This window comes from Alosa alosa, chromosome 5 (genome assembly GCF_017589495.1).
Source record: "Alosa alosa isolate M-15738 ecotype Scorff River chromosome 5, AALO_Geno_1.1, whole genome shotgun sequence".
Lineage (NCBI taxonomy): Eukaryota > Metazoa > Chordata > Actinopteri > Clupeiformes > Clupeidae > Alosa > Alosa alosa.
In genome coordinates, this window is record NC_063193.1 from 9,427,048 (window position 1) to 9,454,574 (window position 27,527).

Below are 27,527 nucleotides of genomic sequence, written 5' to 3' on the forward strand. Positions count from 1 at the left end.
GTACAAAACCAACGCAGATACTTAAAATTGAAATTAATCTGAAAAAATGTTGACTTTAAAAGCTGTTTTAAAAAAATATATATATATATACATATATACAGCGGGGAAAATAAGTATTGAACACATCAACATTTTTTTCAGTAAGTATACTTCCAATGAGGCTATTTGCATGACATTTTCACCAGACATTAGTATTAACTCAGATAATCCACCCATATAAAAAAATCCAAACATTGAAGTCCATAGGTAGAGTTATGTGCAATAAAGTGGAATGACACAGGAAAAAAGTATTGAACACGCTTGCAGAAATTTCTTAAATACTTTGTGGAAAAGCCTTTATTCATTTCCTGTATGATGAAACTAATCAGTCACAGTATTCTGGTGTGAGTTTGGCCCATTCTTTTAAACAGATAATCCTTTAATATTGAAGATTTCAGGGGTCCCTGTTGTGAATCCTGATCTTTAGTTAACTTCCAAAACTGTTCAATTGAATTGAAGTCAGGGCCTTGATTTCCTTTCTCTGAAACCAATTGAGAGTTTCCTTTGCTGAATGGTTTGGATCATTGTCCTGCTGGAAGGTCTAGCCATGTCTCATCCTCATCATCCTGGTGGATGTAAAAATTCTCCCAGAACAAAATGACTCCATTCATCATTCCTTCAACTGTATGAATTCTGCTAGTACCATGAGCGTGTCAAAGACAGCAGAGAGCCTGTGGCAGGGCATACAGGCCATCACTGACTACAAGCCTGCGCCATGGAGCTGTGAGAACAACATCTCTCTGCTAAATGACCTGAACAGTTTTTTCGCCCGTTTTGAAGCACAAAATGACACTCACCCACAGAAAACCCCATCTCCCCCACCAAAATTCCTGGGGGTGCACATCAGCGACGAGCTCTCCTGGACCACCAACACAGCATCACTAGCGAAGAAAGCCCAGCAGCGCCTCTACTTCTTGCGCAAATTGAAGAAGGCAAGTGCCACGCCTCCCGTCATGACCACATTCTACAGAGGGACCATAGAGAGCATCGTGTCCAGCTGCATCACAGTGTGGGACGGAAGCTGCACAGATCAGAACAGGAAGACCCTCCAGTGCATTGTTAACACAGCTAAGAGGATCATTGGAGCACCACACACCTCCCTGCAGGACATTTACACCATCCGCCTCACCCGCAAAGCACTAATGACTGTCAAGGACACAACCCACACTGCACACGTACTGTTCAGCCTCCTGCCCTCTGGAAAGAGGTACAGGAGTCTCCGCTCCCGCACCACCAGACTTGCAAGTAGCTTCATCCACTAGCAATCAGGATGCTGAACACTCTACCCACTCTCCCATCACTGACAGCCCCCCCACCCACCAGCCAGCCAGGAAGCTAGGATCTAGGATGAAGCCTCACTGGAAGAATACTTACTGAAAAAAATGTTGACGTGTTCAATACTTATTTTCCCCGCTGTATATATATTTATTTTAGCTTGTTCCTAAGTTCAATATTGTTTTCTGTGCCACCGGAAATGTTTTGGGAATGCACCTGTTTGTTTATGCAGTTGAAAGGGTCTATAATGACCAAACAGAATGTGTAGGTTATGTAAACATACAACAAAATGCCATACATTCTTACATGTAAGTGGGTTAATATATGACTGAGTGATTCAAAGGAAGGTGACTCTGGCTCACTTTGAAGTATTGCAGTGTTTTCACTTTATATACAATTATGCAATCTACAATCACGGTAGAGGGAGATCCTTATGCTATTATAGAGCATAAGGATTATAGAATATCTTCAGATAAAAACTGTACCACCTCATCAATTAAAATCCTGGCATGCTGCACTATATTCATGTTTCATTAAATAGGCCTTACTTAAATAAATAGGCTTACACAACATAAGTTTCCTAATAATATACAAATACCACAAGTTTGACTTAGTAGTGAAACTGAGAGAGACTACAATTGCTGAACACTGGAGGTTCTGTGTATGTGCTGTGTATGTTCTGTGTCTACAGAACATAGAAATAAAGGTGTTTGGGAGGAGGGGAGGGGTCCACAACAGGCCAACTCACCTGATAGTCGGGGTGAAACTCGCAGCAGTCTACGTTGTTATAGTGACCCCGGAGCATAGTGACCAGCTCGCCTGTGTGCAGGGAGTAGACTGCTACCGAGCTGCCGCAGGGCACAAACACAAACTCCGGACTGCAGCCGCGTGACACACTTAGCCTTAGGCAAGTGCGGCTGGAGTTGGCCACCTTTCCATAGTTCACCTGCAGAGGACAAAGGCAGATAGGACAGCTTGTTTGGTTTGTAGAGGAAACGCACAATTTAATGTCTGAATAACAGATCTTTATCGTTTCTTTATATCAAGCTCCTTATCTTCACACGGTCAAGGAAGAGGAGAGGAGGAGCAGAGGAAATGGGGTGATCAATAGCGGTTTGGTTACTGACCTATTTCCGGCCTCACAGGATAACATTGAAAGGTATTTGGAGGATTATCACAGCAACCGCCCTGAGTGTTACATTCCATCCTCTCTATTTTTGTCTTTTTCTTTCTTTCCATTCTTCTTTTTACTTTTCAATCACTATCTCTTTCTCTCTCTCTCTCTCTCTACATACCAGAGTGTTCTCTCCAGTAGCGCTGTTCCACAATCTCATGCGGTCGTCTGTCCCTGTGGTGAGCAGGAACAGGCCATCGGCTGTGAAACACAGGCCATTCACGCGTCCGTTGTGGGCCGTGTTCACTGCAAACACAGACAGGTAAAGCATCACAGGCAGAGGATTTCTTTCCAACAGCCACAGAGCCTCATACTTACCAGCTGTGCACTTACACCCCACCCCCACCTCCCACACACACACACACACACACACACACACACACCTTCCTTCCCTGCCTGCCTCTGTTGTCATAGTGACAAAGAGATACCTGAGATCACAGGTTATCACCTGGGCGCTCAGTAAAATTCCATGTATTGTGCTGCTTGGCACCAACCTTGTGATAAGGACCCTGTTCTACTGATTAAACCTAACCGTCATGGTTTAATAACTTATCTAAGGAAATCTAAGGAATACATTCACTCAAAATGCCACAGACCATTTCCACAGCATATTTGTCATGTATTAATTTACGATCAAGACATGATATCGTACTGCACCATACATGAAACAAACTGCACAAAGAAGTGTAAATGTACATGCATTCCAAACATGAGCCCAAACAACCACATTAAACAAAAATGAGAATAAATTCTTCACACTATATCACCTGAGAAATTATACAAGACCAGGACTAGTAAGCCTTTAGCTGCATAGTCACATACAGCCGCATAGAGCCATACAGGTACAGACCTGTACAGGTCTGGGCATAGATGCACCTACCTGCTTCTGTGGCAGCTTTGGACTTGTCCCCGTTATGCTGGTCCAAAGTGAAGAGACTCCCTGAGGCCCGTCGCACATCCCACACTCTCACCCTGCTGTCAGCGCTGGAGGTAAAATGATATGACATTAACTACCATTCCCATAATAATCCAGTTTGTACAAGGCAGAGTGACACAGGAGTGGCTTTCCCCAATACAATCCCGCTGACTGCAGTGGAAAAACTGTTAAAGGCAGAGAGGCTTTGGTACAAATGTCAGAAAATAGCAAGCTTTTAAAGTTATATTTTGTAAATTGCGTATGTTGTGAGTAAATGTGCAATTTAATGTGGTTAGTTCAGCTTCAGTTTTGGGACACTACAGATCATTCATAGTCTGCTATGCCAAGTACAAGATTACTAATTGAATGCTTTTGTGCTGAAATAATTTACCTTCATAAATAATTTCATGGACCACATATTCCACAGATTTTATGAAAGCATCTTTGGGCTGGCAATTAAATGTGTTTTAGATCTCTCATCTTGTCATAGTTGAACCCCCTTGCTTTGTTGTCATTCTAGTAGGGCCTATTTGGCTTCAGTGTCCCACTGGATTAATTATTAGTTTATTTAATTAGTTGGGAACCAGATGAGAAATCTCATGTTGGGTTAGTGCACAAATAAACCGCCTTCATTGCTCTGCCAACACTCCAAGCCAGAGCAATCTGCAGATGTGTTGTTTGTCTGTGTAAACTTGTCAGGGCGTCCTCAGAGAGAGAGAGAGAGAGAGAGAGAGAGAGAGAGAGAGAGAGAGAGAGAGAGAGAAAGAGAGAGAGAAAGAGAAAGAGAGAGAGAGAGATAGAGAGAGAGTGAGAGAGAGAGAGTGAGAGAGAGCTGGCTCTGCTTACCTGGCCGTGGCTAAGATGTGCTCGTATCGCGGAGACCATTTGACTGAGAGAACCTCCCCTCTGTGACCTGCAGTGGGTAAAGACAACATGAGCCCTGCAGTGCTGTAGTATCAGCCTCAATGGCTTCTTCCTATGGACTGATTATTCATCACAATGATTCCATATTGATGTTTTGCGTCTGACGTCACATTCTTTTCGCATCGATCACTACCTCCATGTTGGACGGCAGAAGTGCAGAACTGTCAATCAGTTGTCTACTATTTTCTGATCACCATGTCTCTTTCCAACAGATTGATGCATTAAAAATGAGAACTATGAATTACACTATACTCCACAAAGATGCAGGATAATGTAGGCAGAATGGCTACTAGCAGCAAAAACAATTCACAATCAGGTAGAGGGTGACCAAATCCGTATCAACACATGCATGATTTTTAAAGGTTTCACTGATGACCTTAGAGTCTCGCTAGTGTCTCTGTGAGATTACTCACCCTGTAGGACATGGATGCGCGACCCCGACTTAATATCACACAGCTGTACTTTAGGGTCTTTGGTACCAACTGAGGACAGACAGAGCACAAAGGGCCTGATTGAGTAGTCTTCCTGTACACATGTGCGTGAAAGACTTGTGTGAGTGTGTTATTGTGTGTCAACGTTTCTGTCTGTGTTTGTTTTTCTGTGGATTTGTGTGTCTCTGATGTCTGTGCACACCAAGACACTTTGTTAATTTGGGAGTTAGAACTGAAGTACTAAAGAACTAAAGAAAATCATTATTTATCGGTCTCTTTCCTTTGCCAAACAATAATTGATTTACACTTGTTACAATACAAAACATTCCATCCATGACCATATAATTACATTTAATTAACTGTCTATTTGACCAGACCCTGATACATGCATAAACTTGTATATGTAACCGAATAAATTCATAATGAAATTGTTCATGATGAAACTGCTACGTTCTTTAAATGATTCTGTAGTCCCTTCCATTGTAATGTATTTACAACTTGAAGAATGACAATACCTCTGAAAAGGTCCTTAAATTGACCTGAGGACATTTCAATAGCTAAAACATTTGAATAAACAGTTTCGATGCCTAGACTAGTGTTTTTTGTGATACCATCTCTTGATCCTAAAGATATAACACAAATAGTGAGAGAGTTCATTAGGTTCTTTCTACATTGACTTAATGGAAATTTCCAGTATATGTGCATTTATATACTAAATAAATAAACACTGTTACTCAAGTACCTGCTGCAGCTTTTGCGTAATATGAGGTCAGCCTATAAATCCTCCTGGCATACCCGTGTTAAAAGACAAAATTCCTCTGTCATCATCAGAATAGGGTGAAAGCAAAGAGATGTTGTTCGAGAACCAGCCTCTGGATCGAGAACCAGCCTCAATAACCTGTCAGTCCTGTCAGGCAGCAGTGTGTGTGTCTGTATGTGTGTGTTGGGGGGGGGGGATTGTACAGCATGTGTAAGAGGAATTCCAGCAGTGAATTATCTTTTGGCAAACTGCCTCCTTCATCGAACAATCCCACAACAGATTTTTTTTTTGAGGAAGGTGTCATTCGTGGGCGTTGGGGGTTGGGGGTTTGCACTCTCACCCACTGGCAGCGAAACCAGATCAACTGGTGAGAAGACGCAGCAGCAGTGGTGTGCGTGTACCGCCTGTTTAAGCAGTAGAGCGAAACAGTAGTGGAGGACTGAGCACCCTCAACACATAAGCTTTGCAGTAACAAAGTTTTAGCCTGTGTTATTTAAACAATGTATAGCCATAAGGTATGAAAAAGTGAAACCCCAAATTTTGACCTGTACGCCACAGGTGAATTAAATACACCATCAGAACATCCCACACTAATACAGCTTGAGCACAGTTGCAAGTGAAGAAGAGATGAAGAAAGAACAACATTGCTGAACACACCTGCAATGAGCGTGTGCTTCCTGGCTATAGGGGACATGTGGTGGCAGTAGACATTCCCTTCAAACTGGAACACTTCAGCGGGCTACAACATGAGGAGATAAGATTCATAAAAAAATAGCTTCAAATGGCCTACAAAAATATAATTGTGAATTATAGAAAAGTCCATTACAACTTATATTAAAATACATAATACAAAGTGTTGTTTGACTTGTAATAACCCACAAGGTTTCTGTGCTATAAACCTATGCTACTGAAGCAAATAGTACAGACAGATTTTGGAAATTCAATAGCCATACACAGCAGTATGTGTCTTTTCAAATTTGAGTATGACTGCACTACATAAGTGACTTTTTGTGAAGTGCCCTGTGACCTTAGCAAACAAATTGGATATCCAACTGTGTGTAAACAGAACAAGAAAGAAAACCCTGTAGACAAACAGATACATTTTACCTTCATCTAAATCTAACCTACAAAACTAATTTCATTAACAGTTTTGCTATACACTGCTGCTATTCTTATCTAACCTTATTCGCTCCACTGTTTGTTCGTGTCTACACTTAGTTTGAAACTCTAATATTGACATATAGCTTCAATGGCTTCCATTGTTAGCTCCTCAATGGAGAAATGCATGGGATAGAAACACTAACAACAGCCAATCTCAGGTGGTATAGTGGATCTGGTAGAGGTAAGGGTGCCATGGAAAAGGGCCGACCTTCAAAGTCTCTGTGTCCCACACTTTCATTGTCTTGTCAAAGGAGCTGGATATGAACATGCCTGTGTCATGGGGATACCACTGAACAGTTTCCACACTGAACTTGTGCACATGGCGGCTAGACCTAAACAAAAGAAAAACACAATGCTACACGGTCAGATTGCGTAGTGACACAGATTGAGTGGGACAATGCTGCCACCTACAGAATACTCTAAGAACTTAAAAATGTCATTGTGCTTACCTTCCAACTGTACACATTGCTTTACATGTGTACTGTGGTTTCCTGCTTCCATTCTCAAGGTCATAGATTACTATTACTCCATCTGCACCTCCAGACAACATACTAGGAGACAAGCAATAATTCAAGTACATACTCAAGAACAAACACTCCTGAAAGTCTAATCATAAATGTATTTTATATTATAGAGTAAAAGTTAACCACTTACTATCTGCCTTCAATGACTTCAATGTCTAATGAATTGACCCCATTTCCATGGATTCGAGCCACATCCCGATTATGATTCAGTTCCAGACTGAGAACCCTTCAGAGAAAAGTAAAAATTATTTTTCATCAGCTTGACAGGTACAAGTGTAAATTAAATTCCCACTAATATGCCTAATTCTTACTTGTAGTGGCATTCTTAACTAACAGGTCAACATTTAAGAATTACTTTTAAAAGCTTGGCCTGCTGGTGTAAAGGTAACATCTCAGAATCAGGCGCGGGGAGCAGTGAGGGGTTAGGTGCCTTGCTCAAGGGCACTTCAGCCGTGCCTAATGGTCGGGGTTCGAACTGGCAACCCTCCGGTTACAGGTCCGAAGTGCTAACCAGTAGGCCACGGCTGCCCCTAAATGATATATGGCCATGCAGGATCATCCAGACCAAACGTGACAATTTTGCTACATACTACCAGCATGCACAATTTGAGCCATTTTACAGTGTGTCTCCTGGGTAACATAGGTACACCTGGTAATTTTTTCAGAATTGTTTGAGACTTAAGTGTGTGGGCCCTGGTTGAATTGAGTGGAATGACCCAACAACAATTTTGAACCTGACTTCACCCTAGGGTTGCCACCTGTCCAGGTTTTTCCTGATTGTCCAGGATTTTCATGGTCTGTCCAGGAAAATGAAAATAAAAATCCTGGACACTGAATAAAAATCCTGGACACTGAATGTCCCGGATTTTTGTACATGATGCGCAAAATGTGTATTTCAGTTTAATTGAAGCGTGCCTACGTCCATAAACGTATGCACAGCCTTATTGGCTCTACAAAAATGACGTAGCATAACATGGGTGGTGGTGGTGGGGGCACGCACCGTGGAGGTTCATTAGAAATGGTAAGGTGGAGACGGAGAGTGTGGGACAAGGAGAGACAGAGAAAGTAAAGTTTATTCCACATAAGTAAAAAAGCAGAACCTAATTATGTATTCCCCCTTTTTTCTCAATACTGCCCCCAGGTGTCCACAACTAAAAACTGTTGAAAATATGACAAAATAATAAAGGTCTGCTATTAAATAAAGCAATTAACTAAACAAATAACTAGAAATTGTCATTCTTACAAATTTTAGCAATACAATTGTCGCTTAGAATGACGGTTTTTATCTTGGGTTAGATGTGCGAAAGGCGCCGTTGCTTACAAACAAAAAGGTCGATTGGATGGTCAAAATGTCCAGGATTTTTGTCAGACACTGTGGCAACCCTACTTCACCCAGTGATAAGGTTGCAGATTATACATTTACATCAATTCACTTTTATCCAAAGCGACTTACAGCATAATTAAACAGATGGCTGGCTCATTAATCGTACTTTATAAAGAACATAACATTTCAGAGAATTTGCAATACAACAAATATTGACTGTGAATAATTAGTTGCGGAAGTGAGGATATTCACCTATAATATATACACGCGTGTCTATGTTCACATTCATGGCAAAATTCAAACGGGACCAGATAATAATTATTTTCTCACATTCACTTGCATTAACGATTTTTCAATCTAGAGGTCCAGCGGGGATAGCGGAAAGGGCGGGACTTACCAGCTCTTATAGACATAAACAGCTTGTACCAATTTATCACCAATGCAATGTTACCCCTTTCTTACTAATTCTAGGGTGGTATACCTTATCAAAAATCACTATGACACTCATTCCTCTGGAACAAGTTATTGAGCCAGGCCCCCTAATTTTGGTCCATCGGAAAAGGGGGTCTGGCAACCAACAAGAAAATGTGTAGCAGAAGAAACGCTCATGTTTTCTGTGTGCTTTACAGCATTTACCTTCTTGTCGATTCTGCCCGTCTCAGTCGGAGGGGGTCATCGACTCCAGTCCGTCTAGCCGTAAGGAAACTTAACATTTTTTGCAAAAAACTTTCCCTACACCATGTATGTATGAATAGCTATAAAGTTTGTTCGCTATGCTATCATTGAATCAATGAAAGGATCTTGATAACGATCGACCTTTATGGCAAACGAAAAGGCGTTTCCTATGTCTATGAAATGGTCGTGACCTAAGTTTTGCAATGTTCATCATAGTCGTTCTACAGGACAAAGTGAGAATGATAATTATTGTTATTTACGAACACACACCATGAATATTTCTGAAAAACATAGCTTCGCTGCAAGAGGCCATGTTGTTTCAGGAAGTTACGTAGCTTCCGTGGGTGAATGTGTCACCAAAATAAAATGTTTTGTTTCTGTATGCATAAATGGTTGAGCAATTTAACAATTGGACAGTTTAACTAAAACATAATTACTATCTATACGCATTCACCATAGTATTAATTTACGCTGCCAGTCCAATTAATTTTTCTATACTCTTTCCATGCTTTTTAGCAACCCATTGGTTAGTTGTTACCGCCCACTTTCCGGAAAGTGAGTTCGCAGTAGTGTATCTGGAGAACGGTCATAGTGTTTCTGCAGTACAGAGGCAGTGTACCTATACACAGATACACCCAGTCTCTGAAGAGTTTTATACAAAGGAAAAATGGCGGTAAGCTGATTGAACCGACGAATTAACGAACTCTAATTTTTTCGATGTCTGCACTCGCGTATCTAATTTAAAACAAGCAATGACCATCGTATTTCCAACTCTCCAAGATGGCGCCCCTCGACTGCTTTGCTAAGAAAAGGATTGCCATTTAGTCGCTTGCCATAGAATTCTATACCATTTTAGTTTAACTCAAATAATTGTGTTTTGTAATTCGTTCACCTACTGTATTTCAAATCCATATCATTTAGTTAACCACGAATCAACCACCAGATATTGGTCCGTTGTTGAGGCTCAGGTTGCTAACAAGTTAAGTTAGCTGCCTCATTACTGCTGGAACTAGCCTGGCTAACATATCAGCTAGTAGTTCTAGATTCTAGAAGATAGCTATGGAAGCAGGAAAGGCCCTTCACAGCGAATACGGTGTAACTTTCCCCACCGTCTGTTTTTTTAAATGATTACACATTAATTGGTGATTTTAGGGAATTGTTTAAATACGCAGTTACATATGTGGATTAATATTAACGTTACCGTAAATTATTTACCACAACACCGTGCTACACCTTTAATATTCACAGGACAATTAGACATGACTGGTTTGAAAATACTGATTTTCTGTATGCTTGCGGACGTACATTTGTTTGTAGGCGAGTGATGCCGACGTGAACGAGATGCTGGCGAAATCGTCTTCCCCTGACACAGATAAAAGGAGGCCGAGTTTTGAGACGTCCAAGTCGCCTGGAAAGTCAAAACACCATAACTCAAGATCCAGGTCACGTTCAAGGGATCGGAAACACAAGTCGAGTGAGTTAAACTGTTTTGCTATTTTACAGTCTAGTTGATTCTGTCGAAGCTATGTATAGATTTTTTTATATGGCTTTGTGGGCCTTACAGGGAAACCAGAGAATTCCCTTGATATTCCTCTAGCAGCTGCTCCAACTAATGTTGTAGCATGGTTGTTGCATTTTTAGTTTACAGCTAGTAAGTTAAAATCTGTCTGAAACTCCACTTGACATTGAGCAGTTTGGTTATCTTTTTCCTTTTTTACTTTTAGGTAATAAAAAGCACAGAAAAAGCCGGAGCAGAAGCAAAGAGGTAACTAACATTAGTTTATCACACATTTCAGGACTAAAGTGAGCAGCTCACATACACATAGATAGCCTAATGCTTATCAGTCATACTTTTAGATGATGGTAAGTATGAATGGATCATCAGATAGTAAAGCCATGCAATTGATGTGTTTGTGTGGTGTTTTTCTTTTCTTTTTTTTCTCTAAACGCCCACTTTCACTTAGTCACATAACGTTTGGAGTAGCCTTTCGGTGTGTAAAATGCCATGACCTGGTGAAGAATGCTTGTGTGGGAGCACTTTTTTCTTTAGTTTTATTTTATTTATTTTATTTTTGTTAACACTTGTGTTTAGATCACATGATAACATTTCTATAATAAATTACACTCAGCGTGCTAATGCACGAAGAGACACTCTGAACTGAAGACGCTGCTGACAGATAGCAAAATTATATGCCTACTTCCTGGACAGGTAATTATCAGTCACTCAAACTCATACTTGCCTACTTAGACCAAAATTTTAACTTTAACCTCTTTCACATGGTTATAGCTTCCTGACCTTTTAAGTATTTTGTCAGAGTTCGCAAACGGTGGGTGGATGGTTGAAGTGAGACAGTGAATACAGACTAATTAGGGCTGTCCTTGTCTGAATTACTGCTTGCATGCACAACAGAATGAAAAATGAGATGGTTTGGAAAAGCACAGCTATGGTAGAATGGAGAACCACAGCAAGTGTTATGGGTATATTGTTCGAGGAACTGTGCTCCATTAATAAAGATGGACTTCATTGTAGTGGCAATGATATATCTGATAAATTAGGCATTTTGAAAAGTCAATCAAATTGTTTTAAAGTCACAGAGCAAAAAATGGAAGAGATTAATACCTCACTAATGCTAATACTGAATGTTATGAACACATAGAATGTTTCATTGCATTGCATCACTGAAGCTATAATGAAAAAGAGCCTGAAAATAAGGCTGTACTAACTCCACAGATGACGGTGAACATGAATGATGGTTAAGCAGCACACCCACCTAAGGCTATGATTTACTTATGGTTTTTAGCCAAATCAGACTTAACTCGGCATGGTAGTAGCAGCTGGCCTGAGCTAGTCGATCTTGGACATGCTGAATCACTATCTAAACAAATGGTATAATAGGTTTTGCTGCATATTTATCCTTTCCTGAAAACCTTCAGTAAATCTGGCTGCTATTCATCAGGTATGGGTATAATTGAGTAACTGCTTTGCTTCCATGTTTTGGTGTGTTCTGGGTCCCAAGTGGTTGTGACCCAATGATTTGTTTGAGATTTTCTTGATGTGATTTTGTTGGAAAATTATTTTTAAGAGGTGACAGTTTCTTGTCAACATGACTTGGCAAACGGTGTTTACAAAACCACCATACTAACTCTCTTTGTTGCACTATTTTCCTGAAAGAGACCACTTCTTCTTAAAACAGGCTCGGAGAAGGGACTCGGAGAAGGCGTCGAAGTCACACAGCAGGTTGGAGGAGACTCCACAGGATGAGCGGGGTCGAGAAAGGTTGTCTGAGGAGAATGGCGAAGACCGCCACCGTCGCAAAGACAAGAGGTCCTCCAGAGGCAGGAGCTACTCCAGGTCAAGGTCCCGGGACAGGTAAGGGGAACACTCCATAGTTGGGCACCTTAAAGCAACACTATGGAGTTTTTCAACTTTCATAATACATTTCCAAGACCCTTGTGATGGTACATCGACTTACAATAGGTTGAATGACACGTATGCCATAGCCTGACGGCATCTGTATCGCCTTTACCGGCACTACGGAACTTTTGGGTGCGGGTAGTAACCCGAGCACATAAAGAACTACAAAATTCCTCAAATTCGGACGTGAGAGAACTAGTGTTTGGCTGTCACGCATGTAGGCTATGTTGTCGTCATGGCCGAAGCAGTAAAGAAACCGAAGAAGGCATAGGTTTTGTCGGAGGAAACTAGGAAGAGAAAGGGAGAGTGACAAAATCAAATCAAAGGTCGGACGAGGATCAATATCAGTGTTCGCTCGCTGGCATGACATAAGGAGAAGGAGGGGTGCCCAACCGATGCTGACTTGGTCTTCATGCTGTTGGACTAGTAAGTGTAGGCCTATTGCTTGCATACTATCTCTAGTTTTTCGAATTTGTTGTCTGCCTAGCGGAAGCTATCTGGTCCTCCATTTATCTTCATGAATCTAATGCTAGTAGACAAGCGAATTATCAATCTGGTAGACAGCATTCTTGTTCTGATTTGAGCATTGCAATCGATGACATGCAAATCGCAAATGTTTGATCTAAAATCGCTAGCATTCTCGTTGTGAATTGAGCATTGCAAATGACGACATGCAAATCGCAAATGGTTGATCTAAAATGTTGTAGCTTACAGCCTAATGTTGGAGTAGTATTTTATGAAGAAGCCCCTTTTTTTAGGACAAAAGTCAGAAATAAGCCTATTTATTTTTCTGGTGAAAGTGTCTTGCCTCAGGCTATAATGCAAGCGATTTTTCAACTTTGCAGATTCATCTATATGGTAGCTTGATATTATAATATTGACGATATATGGCTATTACCTACCACACAAACATTGAATTGAATTAGCATATCCATTCTGTAAAACAGTAGCCAATAGGCTACTATAATGACGCTGGCTTGTAAACGTGATCTTTTGGCGTTTGAAAAAAATAAAACCCACGAACTTATATTCATATGATATGCTGAAATATATGGCACTGTACCTGGGATGAAGACATTTCACACGCAACGCAGGCGGGGTATTGGCTTGTCAACAAATGCACGTGTATCCCCTGGCGTAACCGTGACAGATTTTACGACAGTACTAGAAGACAATACTGTTTCCCGACTGCAGGGGGACCCCGAGAGCAAAACTTCCATAGTGTTGCTTTAAAACCATAGACCCCTGAAGTCCGCTTCAGTCCGTAACTTAAAAAAAAGTTACCTTCTTTGCCCACATAAGGAGATCTGGATTCTAGCGGGTTTTTTTTTCCCCCACTATGGGAAGGTAACATGGATATTTTAAATAATCGCACCTGTTCAACTCTCATGGTAACTAAGAAGTCTGAAATGCAGACGTTTTGCCCTACACACTTTTGTGATCTTTGGTACATTAAGACGACGAACTTGCTACTCGAGAGTTAGCTTCTCCTTACATGGGCAAAGATGGCAGCTTTTGGGTCTTTTTTTTTGTAGGCGAACTGTATGACCATGCACAAGAACATGTCTTGAGACTGTGTTCTGTGTCCAGGCGTCACCGCAGCAGAAGTCGGGACAAGAAGCGCTCTCACTCGCGTAGTCGGGACCACAGGTCAAAGAGCCGCGAGAGGAAGAGGCGGGCCCGTTCCCGCTCCAGGTCCAAACACCGGCACCGCAGCAGGAGTCGCAGCAAAAGCAGGTGGGTTGCCACTGAGATTCTGCTCACTGAATGTCAGTATTTAGGAACCACTGGGGGTTAATATGTATGGCTCACAGAGGGTGTCCAGGTTGTTGCCATGGCTGAAATTATAGCTTTAACTCATTGAATGCCAAGCTGTTTTCGGGAGCTTTGTCCTAGAGTGCCAGCAATCTAGACCATTGTTGATGATTTTTGTACAGCCACAGCATATTCTGTGTTATAGCTATGAACACATACAATAGCTCGATTAAAAGGTGAGACTTTAAGCTCTCGGTGGGTGCAAACCGTGTATTTCTACACGCCTCTGTTCCTGAGAAATCCCAAGCTAAACAGTGGCTAGTTTTCACCAAAAAGAAGAAATGGAGATGTAACGTATTTCATGAAATATGAAGTGTCGCCTGTTACTTGTGTAAACTTTCCGGGAAGTGATCAGCGAGACCTGGCGAGACTGCCACCTAGTGATAGACCCACGAAACTGGCCTGGTTTTGACCTGACGTGCATGAGTCACTGATTCGACCCAAAGCAGCAACCGAGTTATGATAATATGTCCAGATTGTGCGTTTTCATGAGTTTTCGATCGTCATATATTTAATTTCCATTCATCACAGAGTTCCCAAAATCACATATAAGGTGTGTTGGAGTGTCTAGTTTCGTAATTTTAAAAAAAAAGCTAAAAACGTAATATTACGTTTTTGGCACTCAATGAGTTATGCTACATTTACATTTATTAATTTAGCACACACTTAGACCTTAGCTAGGAAATACTACTGCATACTAAATACTAAAATTATGCACTGTTCTGTAGTTCTGAAAATTAAACAATTTAACTAGAAATTAGTTTGTTTGTTACTATCTGTGTGCGCGTGCGTGTGTACACCGGGAGTTTGCATTTTGGTACTTTATCTGCAAAATAGAATGACATTATGTGGTTCCATCAATCACGCTGTCCTCCACAGGGAAAGGAAAAAACGGACTGAGAAGGTTCGAAGGAAGAGCCGGAGCCGCACTGCTAGTCCCCCTGCTTTCCGCGGCCGAAACACAGCCATGGATGCTCAGGAGGCACTGGCCAGAAGGTACCGGCTTCCATGTGGAGGCAACATTGATTCTCATACAACCCTAGACAGGGTTATGATTGGGTAACAGTTCTTAAAATCTCTCACAATATTTTTATGTGTGTGTGAAGTCGACCAGTAATTTAGTATTTGTAAATGTCTTCATTGTTTTTAGTATGTACAGCTGCATTGTTATACAAAGTCATTTGCTTGTTTACAGTACTTTCGAATGTGTGCAGTTTTGAAAGCAGGGCAAGTGTTTCTGAGCACCTGTGTGTCCACCATTCACCACCATTCGGCTAGTAACACTCTGGTCTTTTCTTTATGTCCTGTTTGCTTCTAGGTTAGAAAGGGCGAAGAAGCTTCAGGAGCAGAAAGAGAAAGAGTTGCTGGAGAAACAGCAGCAGCAGGAGATTGTTGCTGGTAAGGATCAGGCACCAGTGGAAGGTAACCACCTTTAGCCAAATGCGGGGCCAAGGCGAGCTGGGTTTTTCTGACCGTCTGGAATTTGGGTTCTTTCTTTTTTTCCCCTTTTGTATCTGTCCAGAGAGGTGACAATGATAACTGCTAGAAGGCTATGCAGTAAAGACATGGTTAAGTCACAATTACACAATACCATAAAATTGTACTGGCTTGTCATGTCAGGTTAAGACTATGAAAACCCAGCTCTGCTCAGCTCTGAATTACAATGAATAAATGCATGTGGTTTGTATGGCAAAATCTACTAATATGGCTACAAAATTCGGGGTGACAATTAGTGTGAAGTGAAGCTTTTAGTTCAATTTACATCCGTAGCTTATTATGTGTAGTGTATGCCCATTTTTGACATGCATTTATTTAAGTGTCATTACCTCCGTGATTTGAGTCAGACATCAGTGTGAATGTGAATGTATCCTCAGTGGTTCATAGTACTTGCCACCTGAAAGCCCCTGCAGTTCAGCCATTTTCTGTGTCCCCAGCTGCTGCAGCCTCTGCTCCCCTCCTGAGTGACGCCGTGGCTGCCGCGGCAGCAGCATCGGCGGCTGCCGCAGCAGCTGCTGCTGCTGCTGCCGCCGCCTTCCTCCTCCTCCAATCCCGTGCTGAACGTGGCGGCGTTGCTGGCCTCGGGCACACAGGTCACGCCACAGATCGCGATGGCTGCACAGATGGCAGCCCTGCAAGCAAGGACATTGGCGGAGACCGGTATCGCCGTGCCCAGCTACTACAACCCCTCGGCAGTCAACCCCATGAAGTTCGCTGAGCAAGAGAAGAAGAGGAAGTTGCTTTGGCAGGGCAAAAAAGAAGGGGTAGGAATGACATAGTTAACTGAGTGTCCTATCAAATACTGTTCTGCCTGTTTGTTTATTCCAAAGAAAATCCAGTGACTTAAAGATATAGGAAGGTGATTGCACAGAAAGTCACATTTATATTTGTTTATATTTCAAATTATTAGTAGACACTTTTGTACAAAACTCCTTACATTATATTTTAACCGAGGACCAAACATGACACACCAGAGAGGCAGCTCACCCCTCCCTTCAGTATATCCAGAGAAACTCCACACAGGGCATTGTTTTTTTTTTTTTTTTTTTTAATAGTTGACGGAATGGGCAGCTGGTGTATTGTAAAGAGATGATTGCTGAATGTGACAGTTGTGTACGATCACTGACCTTAAAGTCTTTGTGTGAAAAGCCATGTTGATGAATCATTGTCGTGCTTAACATTAGACATTCATCTTGTCTCTTGAAGGACTCGAGAAATCAGACAACAGAGCTCTGGGAGAAACTCAATTTTGGCAACAAGGACCAAAATGTCAAATTTCGCAAACTCATGGGCATCAAAGTAAGTCGATGAACCCTGAAATTTCAGTTATGTTAATGTAAGCATGTGTCCTCAAGGACTTTTGTGAGTATTTCATCTTTTTTGTTTTTCTCTCTTTACAGCACGAAGAGGAGGCCGGACCATCTGCGTCATTGAACGAAGACGGCCTGAAGACTCTACAGCAGCAGGAAGAGATGTTCCGCAACTTAGACGTTCAGTACGAAATGGCCCGATCTCAGACGCACACCCAGAGAGGCATGGGACTAGGCTTCGGCTCCGCATTCTCATCACGAGGGATGGATGCCCTCTGACCTCCTTGACCTTGTGACCTCCACAGCTTATTGCTCTTCCATCTGTGTACCAGCTTTGCCACTGATTTATTTGGTGTCTGTTGATTTGAAGCTGGAAGCATGGATGCTAACTTGCATGGATGTTGGTTGAGTCAGATCTGTAATTTATGTAGGAACAATCCCATATCGTGGAACATTCACTTGTAAATAAATATTTTTGGGGATGGCTAGGTCTTGCAGCACCAGCAGGAGTGTTGTACTCCTGAATTATGCAGTTGGTGCAGAAGGGCACTGAGATGTTTTGGGGGGATTTAGTGAGAAAATGTGACTGCTTGATTACTGGTTTTTGTACTAAACATGTATATATCAGATGGTTTGAAGGAAAGAAACATCTAAGTAGATACCAAGAGGCATTTAGTTGTTTGCATTCAGTTATTACTCTAATACTAGGTAAATCAGTGGGACAAACATTTCATTTCCTCCTGAGGATAATAATACTGATTGCTGTATTCAACGTGCAACACACATGTCCAACAAATAAAAGGTATGGTATTAATCCAGTCTGTTATTTTGAGGTCCATTAAGGCAAATTATTAATAAAAATATACATTTATTGAGTACAGAATGGGTTCATGTTCATACAATATCATTCAAAAAAGGTACAAAAATAAGGTAGAAAAACGTTCACTGTGGTGAACACCTATGTATAATTGTATTTTTGGATGTGAGAATATTGACAACACTGCCGTCACAACAAATCCAACTTCTGGATTTTAATGAGGGTTTGGATCTACGCTTATGCGTTAAGAAAAAAAAAAAAAAGCCATGTTGCTTAAAATATTCTCCATCATCTCGGTAAATGCTGTGGAGGACTACTTGCAGATAAGGCTCGAGTATAGTACATGGGCCACGCCAGTGATGAGGTTGTGGTTGGCAAACTCTAGGATGAGCAGCAGGATGGGGAACTCGCTGTGCCTCTTCCACAACGCTGCCTCCTCGCTCAGTCCCATCCAGTGTACAAGCAATGTCCGCATGGCTTCAGGGAACAACTCAGCCGCCAGCTCTTCAGATGGCGGAAGGTCGCTAATGTGCTCTATGTGCCGAACCTTGAAGCTCTCCACCTGCTGGCTGATGCAACTGTTGGCGGCATGGAAACAACGGCCTAGCCAGCCTGCAACCGCTTGGAGCAATGGGCTGCAGTAGATGGACAGGGAGCTGGGTGTCTGGAACTGAAGCAGGGAGAGCACAGCTTTAGCCAAATACTCCTCATCCAAAGCCCCACCACCATCAGTGCAGCGCTCTGCCAGTCTCAGAAAGGAAAGGAGGATAAGCTTCTGATCAGGTCCGATGCTTTGGACTGACTGAAGCTGGCTTTCCAAGTGTTTGAGTGTCTCCAAAACCTGACTCGGCTGGAAGGAGGTTTCACTGATGGTTGCTTTAATAGGCGAGCAGTAGTCATGGTCTTCTGATGGTGTGCTCTCAGGTGGGTCCTGTGTGCGTTCAAATGGTTCTGCACCACCCTGAGGGGAACGAGCACACTGATCTGGTGGGTCGCCAGAGGTCTGTCTGTCTGGATCTGTTGTTGACAAAGTGTTCTGGGGATGTGGACTATCAAGTCTCACTGTTAGCTGGTAGGTCATTTTCAATAGATCATCATTTAACCGTGATTTCCACAAGTCCTACAACACAATGGCAGTGTCAGACAGAAGAAAATAATATGTGACCCACAACCAAATAAATGGCTTAATTTTCAGAAGTAGACTTACCTGAAACGACTCCAAGATAGACAGCTGTTGTTGTTTGCTGTACAATTCAAAGGCCACACGAAAGATACCCTGAATGCTGTAGAACCACAAACTGTTCATTCCGCTGGGAACCCGTAAACCGTGGAGCCGGTACTCTGCACAGAAGGTATAAAACTCACGCGCTGCAACTCACAAAATATGACATAGGGCAGGCTAACGAAGATGGACTCACCGGATGAAAACACAAGCTTGGTTGCCAATCCCTTTTTAGCAAACTTAGCATGGTACCTAGGATGGTTCTCAATGCGAATATCTGTATCAGAGTAAAGGTCAGCTCCCAGAAATAGAGGAATAAGCCGCGTCTGTAGTAAAATAAACAAACAAATCAAGACCATCGAATATGTATGTTGATAGTAGTTTCATTTCGTCGAAATTAAGCTCACATTTCTCCCTGGCTAGCTTATGCATTGCTTTTTTCTTACCTCATCAGGACCATTCTTTGTCACTGAAAAAGATTTTTTATCTACAAGATAAAGGTAGCGGATTTTCCTTTTACCACTATCCCAAAGTGACAAGTTGATTAAAGAAGTCTCTGCCTTTGACATTATTTGATAGAAACTGCACGTAGCTCTCTCTAGTTGCTTGATGTTAGCTGACTGACACTGCAATGACAACTTAAGAACATTTGCAGTTCGTCGTGGACTATGTGGGTCTTAACGTTAAGACCTTGTGTGTTACTGTGTGTGAATATAAATCAAGTCTAGTAATGTTAGTCTTTGACATGTATGTATGTGCCCACTTTGCTTTAGTCTCACTTCCACCAGAGCCCGTCTACGTTACGTTATTAGACATTACGTTACCAAAGATTGTTAAGTCGGAGCAAGATACTTCGTTGTAGCAGAGAATGTCTAATAGGAAGAGAATTGGCACTGTCTGGTTACTTCCGGTTTCTGGACTGGTTGCAGTTCCTCCTCAGATTCCACTTGAGGGCGCTCGCAGGCGAGTGCAGAATGCATGGAGGTCTATGGAGCTTTACCCCTCAATATCCACTTTTCTCTGGATATAATTTTTTGAGTAGTAATTTGAATGTTGCATTCGCTAGGAGAGGCAAAGAAAATGCACACTGTTGATTGTTATATTTTCTGAAGTCACGTAAGTCTTCTAAAAAGCCTTTCAAATATGTCAATGACGTCATTCATTAGCACAATGCTAGCTTGATATGGGCAACAATGACCCAACCTGTAAGAAATGAAAAGGACATAAGTACTCGTTCATTCAACTTTAGATCTAAAATCTATATTGAACCTGCATAAGCTACAATAAAATCTACGATTCTTCTACGAAAAGCAGGTGAAAGAGATACATTTAGCCGTCTAGCTCCATAGACCCCCATTCAACCTGCACTCGCCCGCGATCACCCCCAGTGGAATTCTAATGGAACTGCAACCAATGTCGATACAATGAGGCTTAATAGGAAGTGCCAAGGCTCTCCGTAGACGGGCTCTGGTTGTAGTTCATGTCTATGGGCGCGAAATGGGGATCGAATCCTGTCTGCATAAAGAGGCGTGTCGATGACGTATTGATGAGCGTATGTTGCAACCGGTCAACAGCAGCGGCATAAATAACCGGCGCACACCTGATATAAAGTCGATTTTCTCCAGACTGGAATGCTCAAAAATGCTAAAAATGTACCTGAAATGTTCAGAAGGGTTTGAGGATTATGAAAACGTGCCCAAAATTCACATTCTTAAGTCTATAGAACCAAGACCTTAGCATATGTGGTAAAATTCTGAGCTATGCCCATAGACTTCAATGGAGCAGTCACTGCCTCTGCTCTGCATAAAGGGGGATTTTGACCCCCCCCTCGTGCGATCCGGGTTCCCGGAAGTGGCTCCTGATGAAATATCTTGCTCCGCCTTAACAATCTTTGACGTTACTCTGCGTCACAGCTTCCACTAAAGATTCCCATTTCAACCGGAAGATATATGCTGTCGACCAATCAAAGGATTTGCGGGGCTACGTATTGCCCTCTGAACTCTGGTAGCCACAAACCAAGATGGCCGAGGTGGATTTTGGAGACAGCGAGCTGTTTGAGCAACTCGACGATGAAAGGCCTATCGCAACCCACATAAGGTTTGAGAGCGATGAAGACGATCCAGAAGACACTCAAGAACTTCGAGAGAGGCTAGAGGAGTGTGAAGAGACGATAAGCCGCCTAAACGCGGAGAATATCTTTTCACAACAATGAGATGTGCAAGCTAAGTTACCACTGTTTCTGTGCTATAGCCTCTGAGCACTTTACGCAGAAAAATCAAATCTCCCCGCTCAGATAGTCATTGGTCGGAAAGTCGACGCTGCTTTCTTTCTGTCACATTGTTGTTGTAGAATTCTCACGTGTCAGTCTCAGAAATGTATTGTGTGATGTATTTTGGTGCCATATTTTCAAATATGTTTGTACTTTCCGTTTCGATACTTACCGTTAGGGGTGGGAGTGTCCATGCATTGACAAACATTTTCACATGGGTTTCGAACATTATTCTCCATTTACTGACAGCCGCTAGTTCACTTGAAATGATGTTTGTTTATATATATATATATATATATATATATATATATATATATATATATATATATATATGGTATGTCTATCTAAACTTTGGCTATTGTCTTGATATGAAAGTTTGCCTTAACCGCTTATTCACATGAAGAACTGAGGAGGAAATTAAAAACCCTGACTCGACCAAGGTAGGTCTATTCTTTGCTCAATTTTTTGTTTGTTTTAATGGTTGTGTGCCCCTCTAACATGCAAACGTACCGCACCTACAGTGGTTTAAAAGTGGACAATACAAGAAGTGATGGGCCGCTACTTCATATCTTGTATGGGAACAACAATATTTCCAAGTAAGTTTGTATCCAGTCCATAACATAAATATTTTATTGCTTTAGACATTAATAAAGGCAGCAATTTACATTTTTTTTGTTGAAGGGAGTGTCGCCAGGAGATTGAAGACAGCATCTGCAGTCTTATTCAGAAACACCAGCAGCAGAAGAATGCTGGCCAGCCAGCCCCCTGTTATGTACCTCCTCAGGTTTGTAGCAAATGTTTTTGACATTCAATTTGGTATTCAGATCTGTGCCTATTGTATTACTATATTATATGGTATATTTTCATACTTATTTGTCCTTTTTGTAGACATCAAGTTTTTTCCTGGAGGATGAACCACAGGATAAATCACCTGACACTATCAAAAAAATTAAGGAAGCCTTCAGTGTGAGTTATTTTGTGACTTACCATAATTTTCCAACTATTATGCTGCATTCCAGACAACTGGGAGGTCTGAAATTTCTGACCTCCTAGAAGGAGAATTGCATTGGAATGCCAGTCGAAGTGAGCGGTGCTACTTGCCAGGTCGGGGCAAATCGAAGTACCCCGACTTCGTTGTGATGCAGTAATCTGACATCACACAACAATGGCAGCGTCTAAACGTTTACAAAGAGGCGTTTGAAACGGATAAAAGAAGGCTGTGTTCAAAGTATTAAGGGGTCTGTTACCTTGTACGTCGTTTTCCCATTTGTGATTGGTTTATATAAGCAAGGAGGCTGGACTGCTGACGGTCAAATTGCCTTTTCAAAGATAAAACATGTCAACTTCTCAGTCAGCCATGTTCGACTTTGTTTATCTCTGACACTGTTTACCTGGAACACTTTGAGGTCAGACTTTGTGAGCTCCAAGTGGGATACATCGGACCTTCCAGCTGTCTGTAATGCGGCATTAGTCGAGGTTTATACATTGATTTTGTTTTTTTTTTTAACTTGCATAAAACACTGTCCTGCAGTTTATAGACAATGTGGCTAATACACAGGAAATTACTGTACTTGAGGAAACATTGAAACTTTTGCAAGAATATTAGGTTTGATTTGTCCGGCTGTTATGCTGACATGTCTTTGGCTGTCATCACAGGTGGTTGGGAGTGTGCTGTATTTTACAAGCTTCTGTCTGGACAAGCTTGGACAACCTCTTCTTAATGAAAACCCTCAGTTAACGGATGGATGGGAGGTGCCAACGTATCCTCAAGGCTGCACGCCTGTTTGGACTGTCATTGTTTAAGGCGCTCTCTGTTTGTTAATTCAGTTATGGGTCATCCTCGCTGGCTGCAGTGGTCAAGTGCTGCAAGTTTCAGAGGTGCTTTTAACTATGTTTAACTGTGTACTTTTCATCCCTTCTGTTATCGTATACACAAACTACATAAAAGGGGCTTCCTGAATAACATTTTGAAAAAGATATCCACAAGTTTTTAGCAACGTGATTACACTAGCAGGACAGGAAGTACAAGTCAAGGAGAAAAGGTGAAGCAGAACATGTCCACCCCTCTTCATTTGAGATTTATTCAAGTTTCCATAATGTCACGTGTGCATGTAATGACCAGTGTTGCCTTTCTCAGGCCTAAGCCTTGCTGTTTTAACTGTGGAGGAGAGGACCATCAGCTACGAGACTGTCCAAAGGTATGGGACAGACTAGTGTGTATCTGTAGAGCCACTTTCAATAGAAAAATGAAATCCCACATGATCCATTAGGCTACTCCACTGAAGTTGGCTATGTAACTGTATATGTCTGGTGATAAACATGGTAAATTGGTTGAGATATGAATAGAGAAGTTGGTGTATCAAGTCATTAAATGGATTTCTACATCCACATAATGCCTTGTGGAGGCAGAACTTAAAATAGCATAATGGAGTCAACAGAGGTAAGTGATTTCTTTTGTGAAGTTATTTGAGGATCTTGTAAAGAAAGCTTGCCTTGTTGGTGTTAGCAGTCACTGGAATCTAGTACCAAAAGATATTACGTTGGCTCTGGAGACATGGGCCTACACTGTTCTTAAATGGGGATGTTGTCATTTTTGTACAAGGTTGACGTTTCACTGTTATGTTCTGCTACAGCCCAAAGATATGGCCCGCATCAATGAGAAGAGGAAAGAATTCTCTCAGGGCAACAACAACAATCTGAGCAGTCAACGTTATCATGTTGAAGAGTTGGAGGAGCGTTTTGCCAAATACAAACCAGGTGTAGTCAGGTAAGGCCATTTACAAAGAACCATAATTCTTTTTTTTTTTTCCTAAAAAAGGATTGCCATGTTTGCATCAGTAAAGTGATAATGACCTTTATTGATAATGTAACTTAACTGTCTTCCATCTGTCTAACACCATCCCATTGTTTCTGAAACAGCAAAGAGCTGTTGGATTCCCTTGGAGTGTCCGTGAACAAGGTACCACCGTTCATCTATCGCATGAGGGAGTTGGGTTACCCGCCCGGCTGGCTTAAGGAAGCAGAGGAGGAGAATTCTGGACTCCAGCTCTATGATGGCAATGGTATAGTTCCATTTTACATGACTCAAGTTATGATTTGTGGTTTTGAAGTCCTTTCCACTTGCTGCTACATTTGCCCCTCTGCATCTTTCAAACAGCTAGTGGAGAAGTTATGGAGGAAGAAAATGGCCACAGCCAGAAAGTCTCGTATGATCTCTCCAAGCTGGTTGATTTCCCAGGCTTCAATGTGGGCCTGCCAGCGCATGTGAAGGATGTAAGGGTTTAAGAACTTTTTTTTTCTCCCTCAGGATGTACTTTATGGTCGTATTAGAAATATTTTGGGAGAAATGTACAGTCATTTTGAATCCTTTATTTTTAGGAACACAGGGCATACGGCTCCATCCCAATGCAGTATCAGCACATGAAACAAAATTTTGCAGCTTATCTGTCCACCAATTATCCAACGGTGAATATACTTCCCAACTATACCAAATGTCTCTGATTTGTTTTTTTCCCCCCCACATCATGACCATATAACAGTTGTTTTGTGATTCAGTCTGGATCCCCAAATGGTAAGAGGCGGCATGAGTCCGAATCTACTCCACGACAGTCAAAGAAACAGCGATCCGGTGATGCCTCCCGGCATTCAGATATGGACCTCGAATCAGGTAATGACTTGTCTGTTTACCTTGTATCTAACTAATTAATGAATTAATTTATTCTGTTTTACAGTCAGGAGCTGTATATGTTATGTGTATGGCTATTGTAATAATAACTATTTGCTATACTGTTAAATAATTTAGTTTATTATTATTTTTAGTATTTATGCAGGCTATATGACCACTTTAAACTGTTTTTTTAATGATGTTCATTGTTGTCTGCCAAGAACCATAAAGAAAAGTAAATGTAAACTTTTTTTTTTCCTTCCTTTTGCTATTACTTAAATGTACCATTAACTTTTGTAAGTATTCACTACCTCTGAGGGGAATTCAGGACTTGCTTTTCGAGCAACTGCAGAAGATTTATGCCTGGAATCATGTGTAGACCAATATGGGTAATGCTTGTAAGTGTGTTTTTCTATAGACCAGGGTTCACCTCGCCCTCCTTGGACACCCAGTGGATTCCAGTTCCAGCCACCACTGCCTCCCAACTCGCCCTCTTTCAGTAGCCCGCCACCATTGCCCCCTGGCACGCCCCCGGTCACCCCCACACCGCCACCCCTGCCCAAAGGCACTCCGCCTGCTAACGGCTCCCCCGCTCTGGAGAGGGAGGAGTCTGAGGACGGCCTGACTCTGGAGGAATTAGAGGAGCAGCAGCGTCTCCTCTGGGCCGCCCTGGAGAAGGCGGACACGGCCACCAACAGTGACTCTGAGACAGCCGCCACAGGCACCCCTGTTCCCAGCTCACCCAGCGTCTCCACCCCAGCCAGGCCAGACGCTGAGATGGAAGAGGAGACTTCTAGCCGGAACGATGAAGACACCCCGGCTTCCCCTGAGAAAGCTCCAATCGATACCCCGGCTTCCCCTGAGACCGCTCCAATCGATACCCCTGCATCCCCTGAGGAAGTTCAAATCGCCACCCCTGTCTCTCCTGAGGAAGCTGGTATGGTAAAGAAACCCAATGCTCAACAGGTCGCTGTTGTTGATAAAGTTGTGGCCGATGTTGAAATGGTGGATGAGTGTGGTAATGGTGGAGATGGAGTACCGCAGGAAGAAGAGCAATCTACCCCTCAGTCGCCCACTGATGAAGCCGTAGAGGAGCCAGAGGTTAAGAAGGTGGTGGCTGTGCCACACCGGAGCAAGTTCGCCACTGGGATCGTTCCCTTTGAGGAAACGCCGGAGTATACGGATGTCGCTGAAGCTACCGGGACTTACCTGAAGATAAGGGACTTGCTTAAATGCTCTCCTCGCAATCAGGCAAAGAACAAGAAGTGAACTGGCAGATTTTGTTTGGCCCTAACAAGTGAAATCAACTTGAATTTGAGAGTCTGTCCATTTTCAGTTGAACTTGACATCTCCAAACTCGAATAATGTGGCAGGAATTTTGCGCTGTTAGAAACTTTTTTTTTAATTCATTTTTGAATTAATTGTGGGGTTTTTTTTAGCACACAGGGACCAGCGAGTCAATGTTTGAAGTTCACAGCAGGGCATTGTGATCCTTACTTTAACTCCTCATGTTTAAACAGTCTGTAGTTCATTTTATGCCGCCCTCGGACATCCACAACTTTTATTCAGCACACGGATCAACTGAGTTAGCCTCTTTCTTGGCTAAAATGTCAGGTTTTCAACGTCCTGTACATCTGGCGAGTACTCCAGGTGTTTTACGAAGCCTACATTTTTTTTTTTTTTTTTTTTTTTTTTTTTTTTTTGATTATCTTTCTTTCTCCCCATCACCACTAAATGTCTAATAGGTGACTACACATAGGAGTGGAAAAGCTTCTGTTCCTTGTTTTTAGTGTTTTAAATTTTATACTTTGTCTTTTTCATACCTTTTGGAGTGATTTCAAGTGGTGTCATCGGAAACAGCTGTACATATTGATGCTGAACAGTGGAAAAGAGGTGGAAAGTTGTGTTCCATTTGGGAAATGTATGTAAAATCATAACCATGTAAGATATTTTTAATTGGTTCTTTAAATTATTCCCTTTTACAGGTTTTATGATCTTCCACAAATAGGCAATGAACACATAAAATGCGGCTTTGGTATTTTGTTTCTGTACACCGGGTCTGACATCTTTTTCTTTCTCACACACTATACACACAATGAATATAATTGCTTATATGAAAGCATTTGGTTTGGTCTGCGTGTTTAATCAGCATACCCTCCAGCCAAGACATGACATTCATTGACTAGGACCTCAGGGTAACATTAGTAGTTTCCAGGTCACAGAGGATTTGCTGATTTAATAGTAATGTATAGCTTTTCATATTTAAGGGGGTGAGGACCCACCCGTGTTTTAAAAAAAAAAAAAAAAATTATGAA

General features: G+C 41.9%; 4 protein-coding genes across 4 annotated transcripts; 2 read left to right on the forward strand and 2 right to left on the reverse strand.

The window, feature by feature from the left end:
* Positions 1-1,164: 1,164 nt before the first annotated feature.
* ercc8 (excision repair cross-complementation group 8) lies at positions 1,165-7,146 on the reverse strand. The gene is made up of 9 exons (XM_048243406.1): positions 7,130-7,146; positions 6,889-7,012; positions 6,177-6,258; positions 4,742-4,810; positions 4,251-4,317; positions 3,369-3,472; positions 2,610-2,734; positions 2,063-2,260; positions 1,165-1,185 (listed from the first exon to the last, which is right to left on the reverse strand). The coding sequence occupies exons 1-9, from the start codon at positions 7,144-7,146 to the stop codon at positions 1,165-1,167; spliced, it is 807 nt and encodes a 268-aa protein (XP_048099363.1).
* A 1,862-nt stretch (positions 7,147-9,008) lies between these two features.
* Positions 9,009-18,054, forward strand: rsrc2 (arginine/serine-rich coiled-coil 2). The gene is given in 11 exon segments (XM_048242717.1): positions 9,009-9,224; positions 10,521-10,677; positions 10,928-10,968; positions 12,398-12,573; positions 14,209-14,355; positions 15,313-15,429; positions 15,752-15,855; positions 16,368-16,465; positions 16,467-16,694; positions 17,137-17,229; positions 17,331-18,054. Coding segments are annotated over 11 exon segments (1,461 nt in total). The 5' UTR covers positions 9,009-9,113; the 3' UTR covers positions 17,520-18,054.
* A 34-nt stretch (positions 18,055-18,088) lies between these two features.
* si:ch211-110p13.9 (uncharacterized protein LOC562347 homolog) lies at positions 18,089-20,125 on the reverse strand. The gene is made up of 4 exons (XM_048242719.1): positions 19,726-20,125; positions 19,476-19,605; positions 19,265-19,398; positions 18,089-19,177 (listed from the first exon to the last, which is right to left on the reverse strand). Exons 1-4 carry the CDS (start codon positions 19,846-19,848, stop codon positions 18,371-18,373), a joined length of 1,194 nt encoding a protein of 397 aa, XP_048098676.1. The 5' UTR covers positions 19,849-20,125; the 3' UTR covers positions 18,089-18,370.
* A 1,060-nt stretch (positions 20,126-21,185) lies between these two features.
* zcchc8 (zinc finger, CCHC domain containing 8) lies at positions 21,186-27,263 on the forward strand. The gene is made up of 14 exons (XM_048244285.1): positions 21,186-21,471; positions 21,946-21,988; positions 22,070-22,144; positions 22,230-22,332; positions 22,437-22,514; positions 23,205-23,308; positions 23,525-23,590; positions 23,686-23,746; positions 24,182-24,315; positions 24,468-24,610; positions 24,706-24,821; positions 24,927-25,013; positions 25,104-25,215; positions 25,631-27,263. Exons 1-14 carry the CDS (start codon positions 21,300-21,302, stop codon positions 26,479-26,481), a joined length of 2,145 nt encoding a protein of 714 aa, XP_048100242.1. The 5' UTR covers positions 21,186-21,299; the 3' UTR covers positions 26,482-27,263.
* Positions 27,264-27,527: the final 264 nt, after the last annotated feature.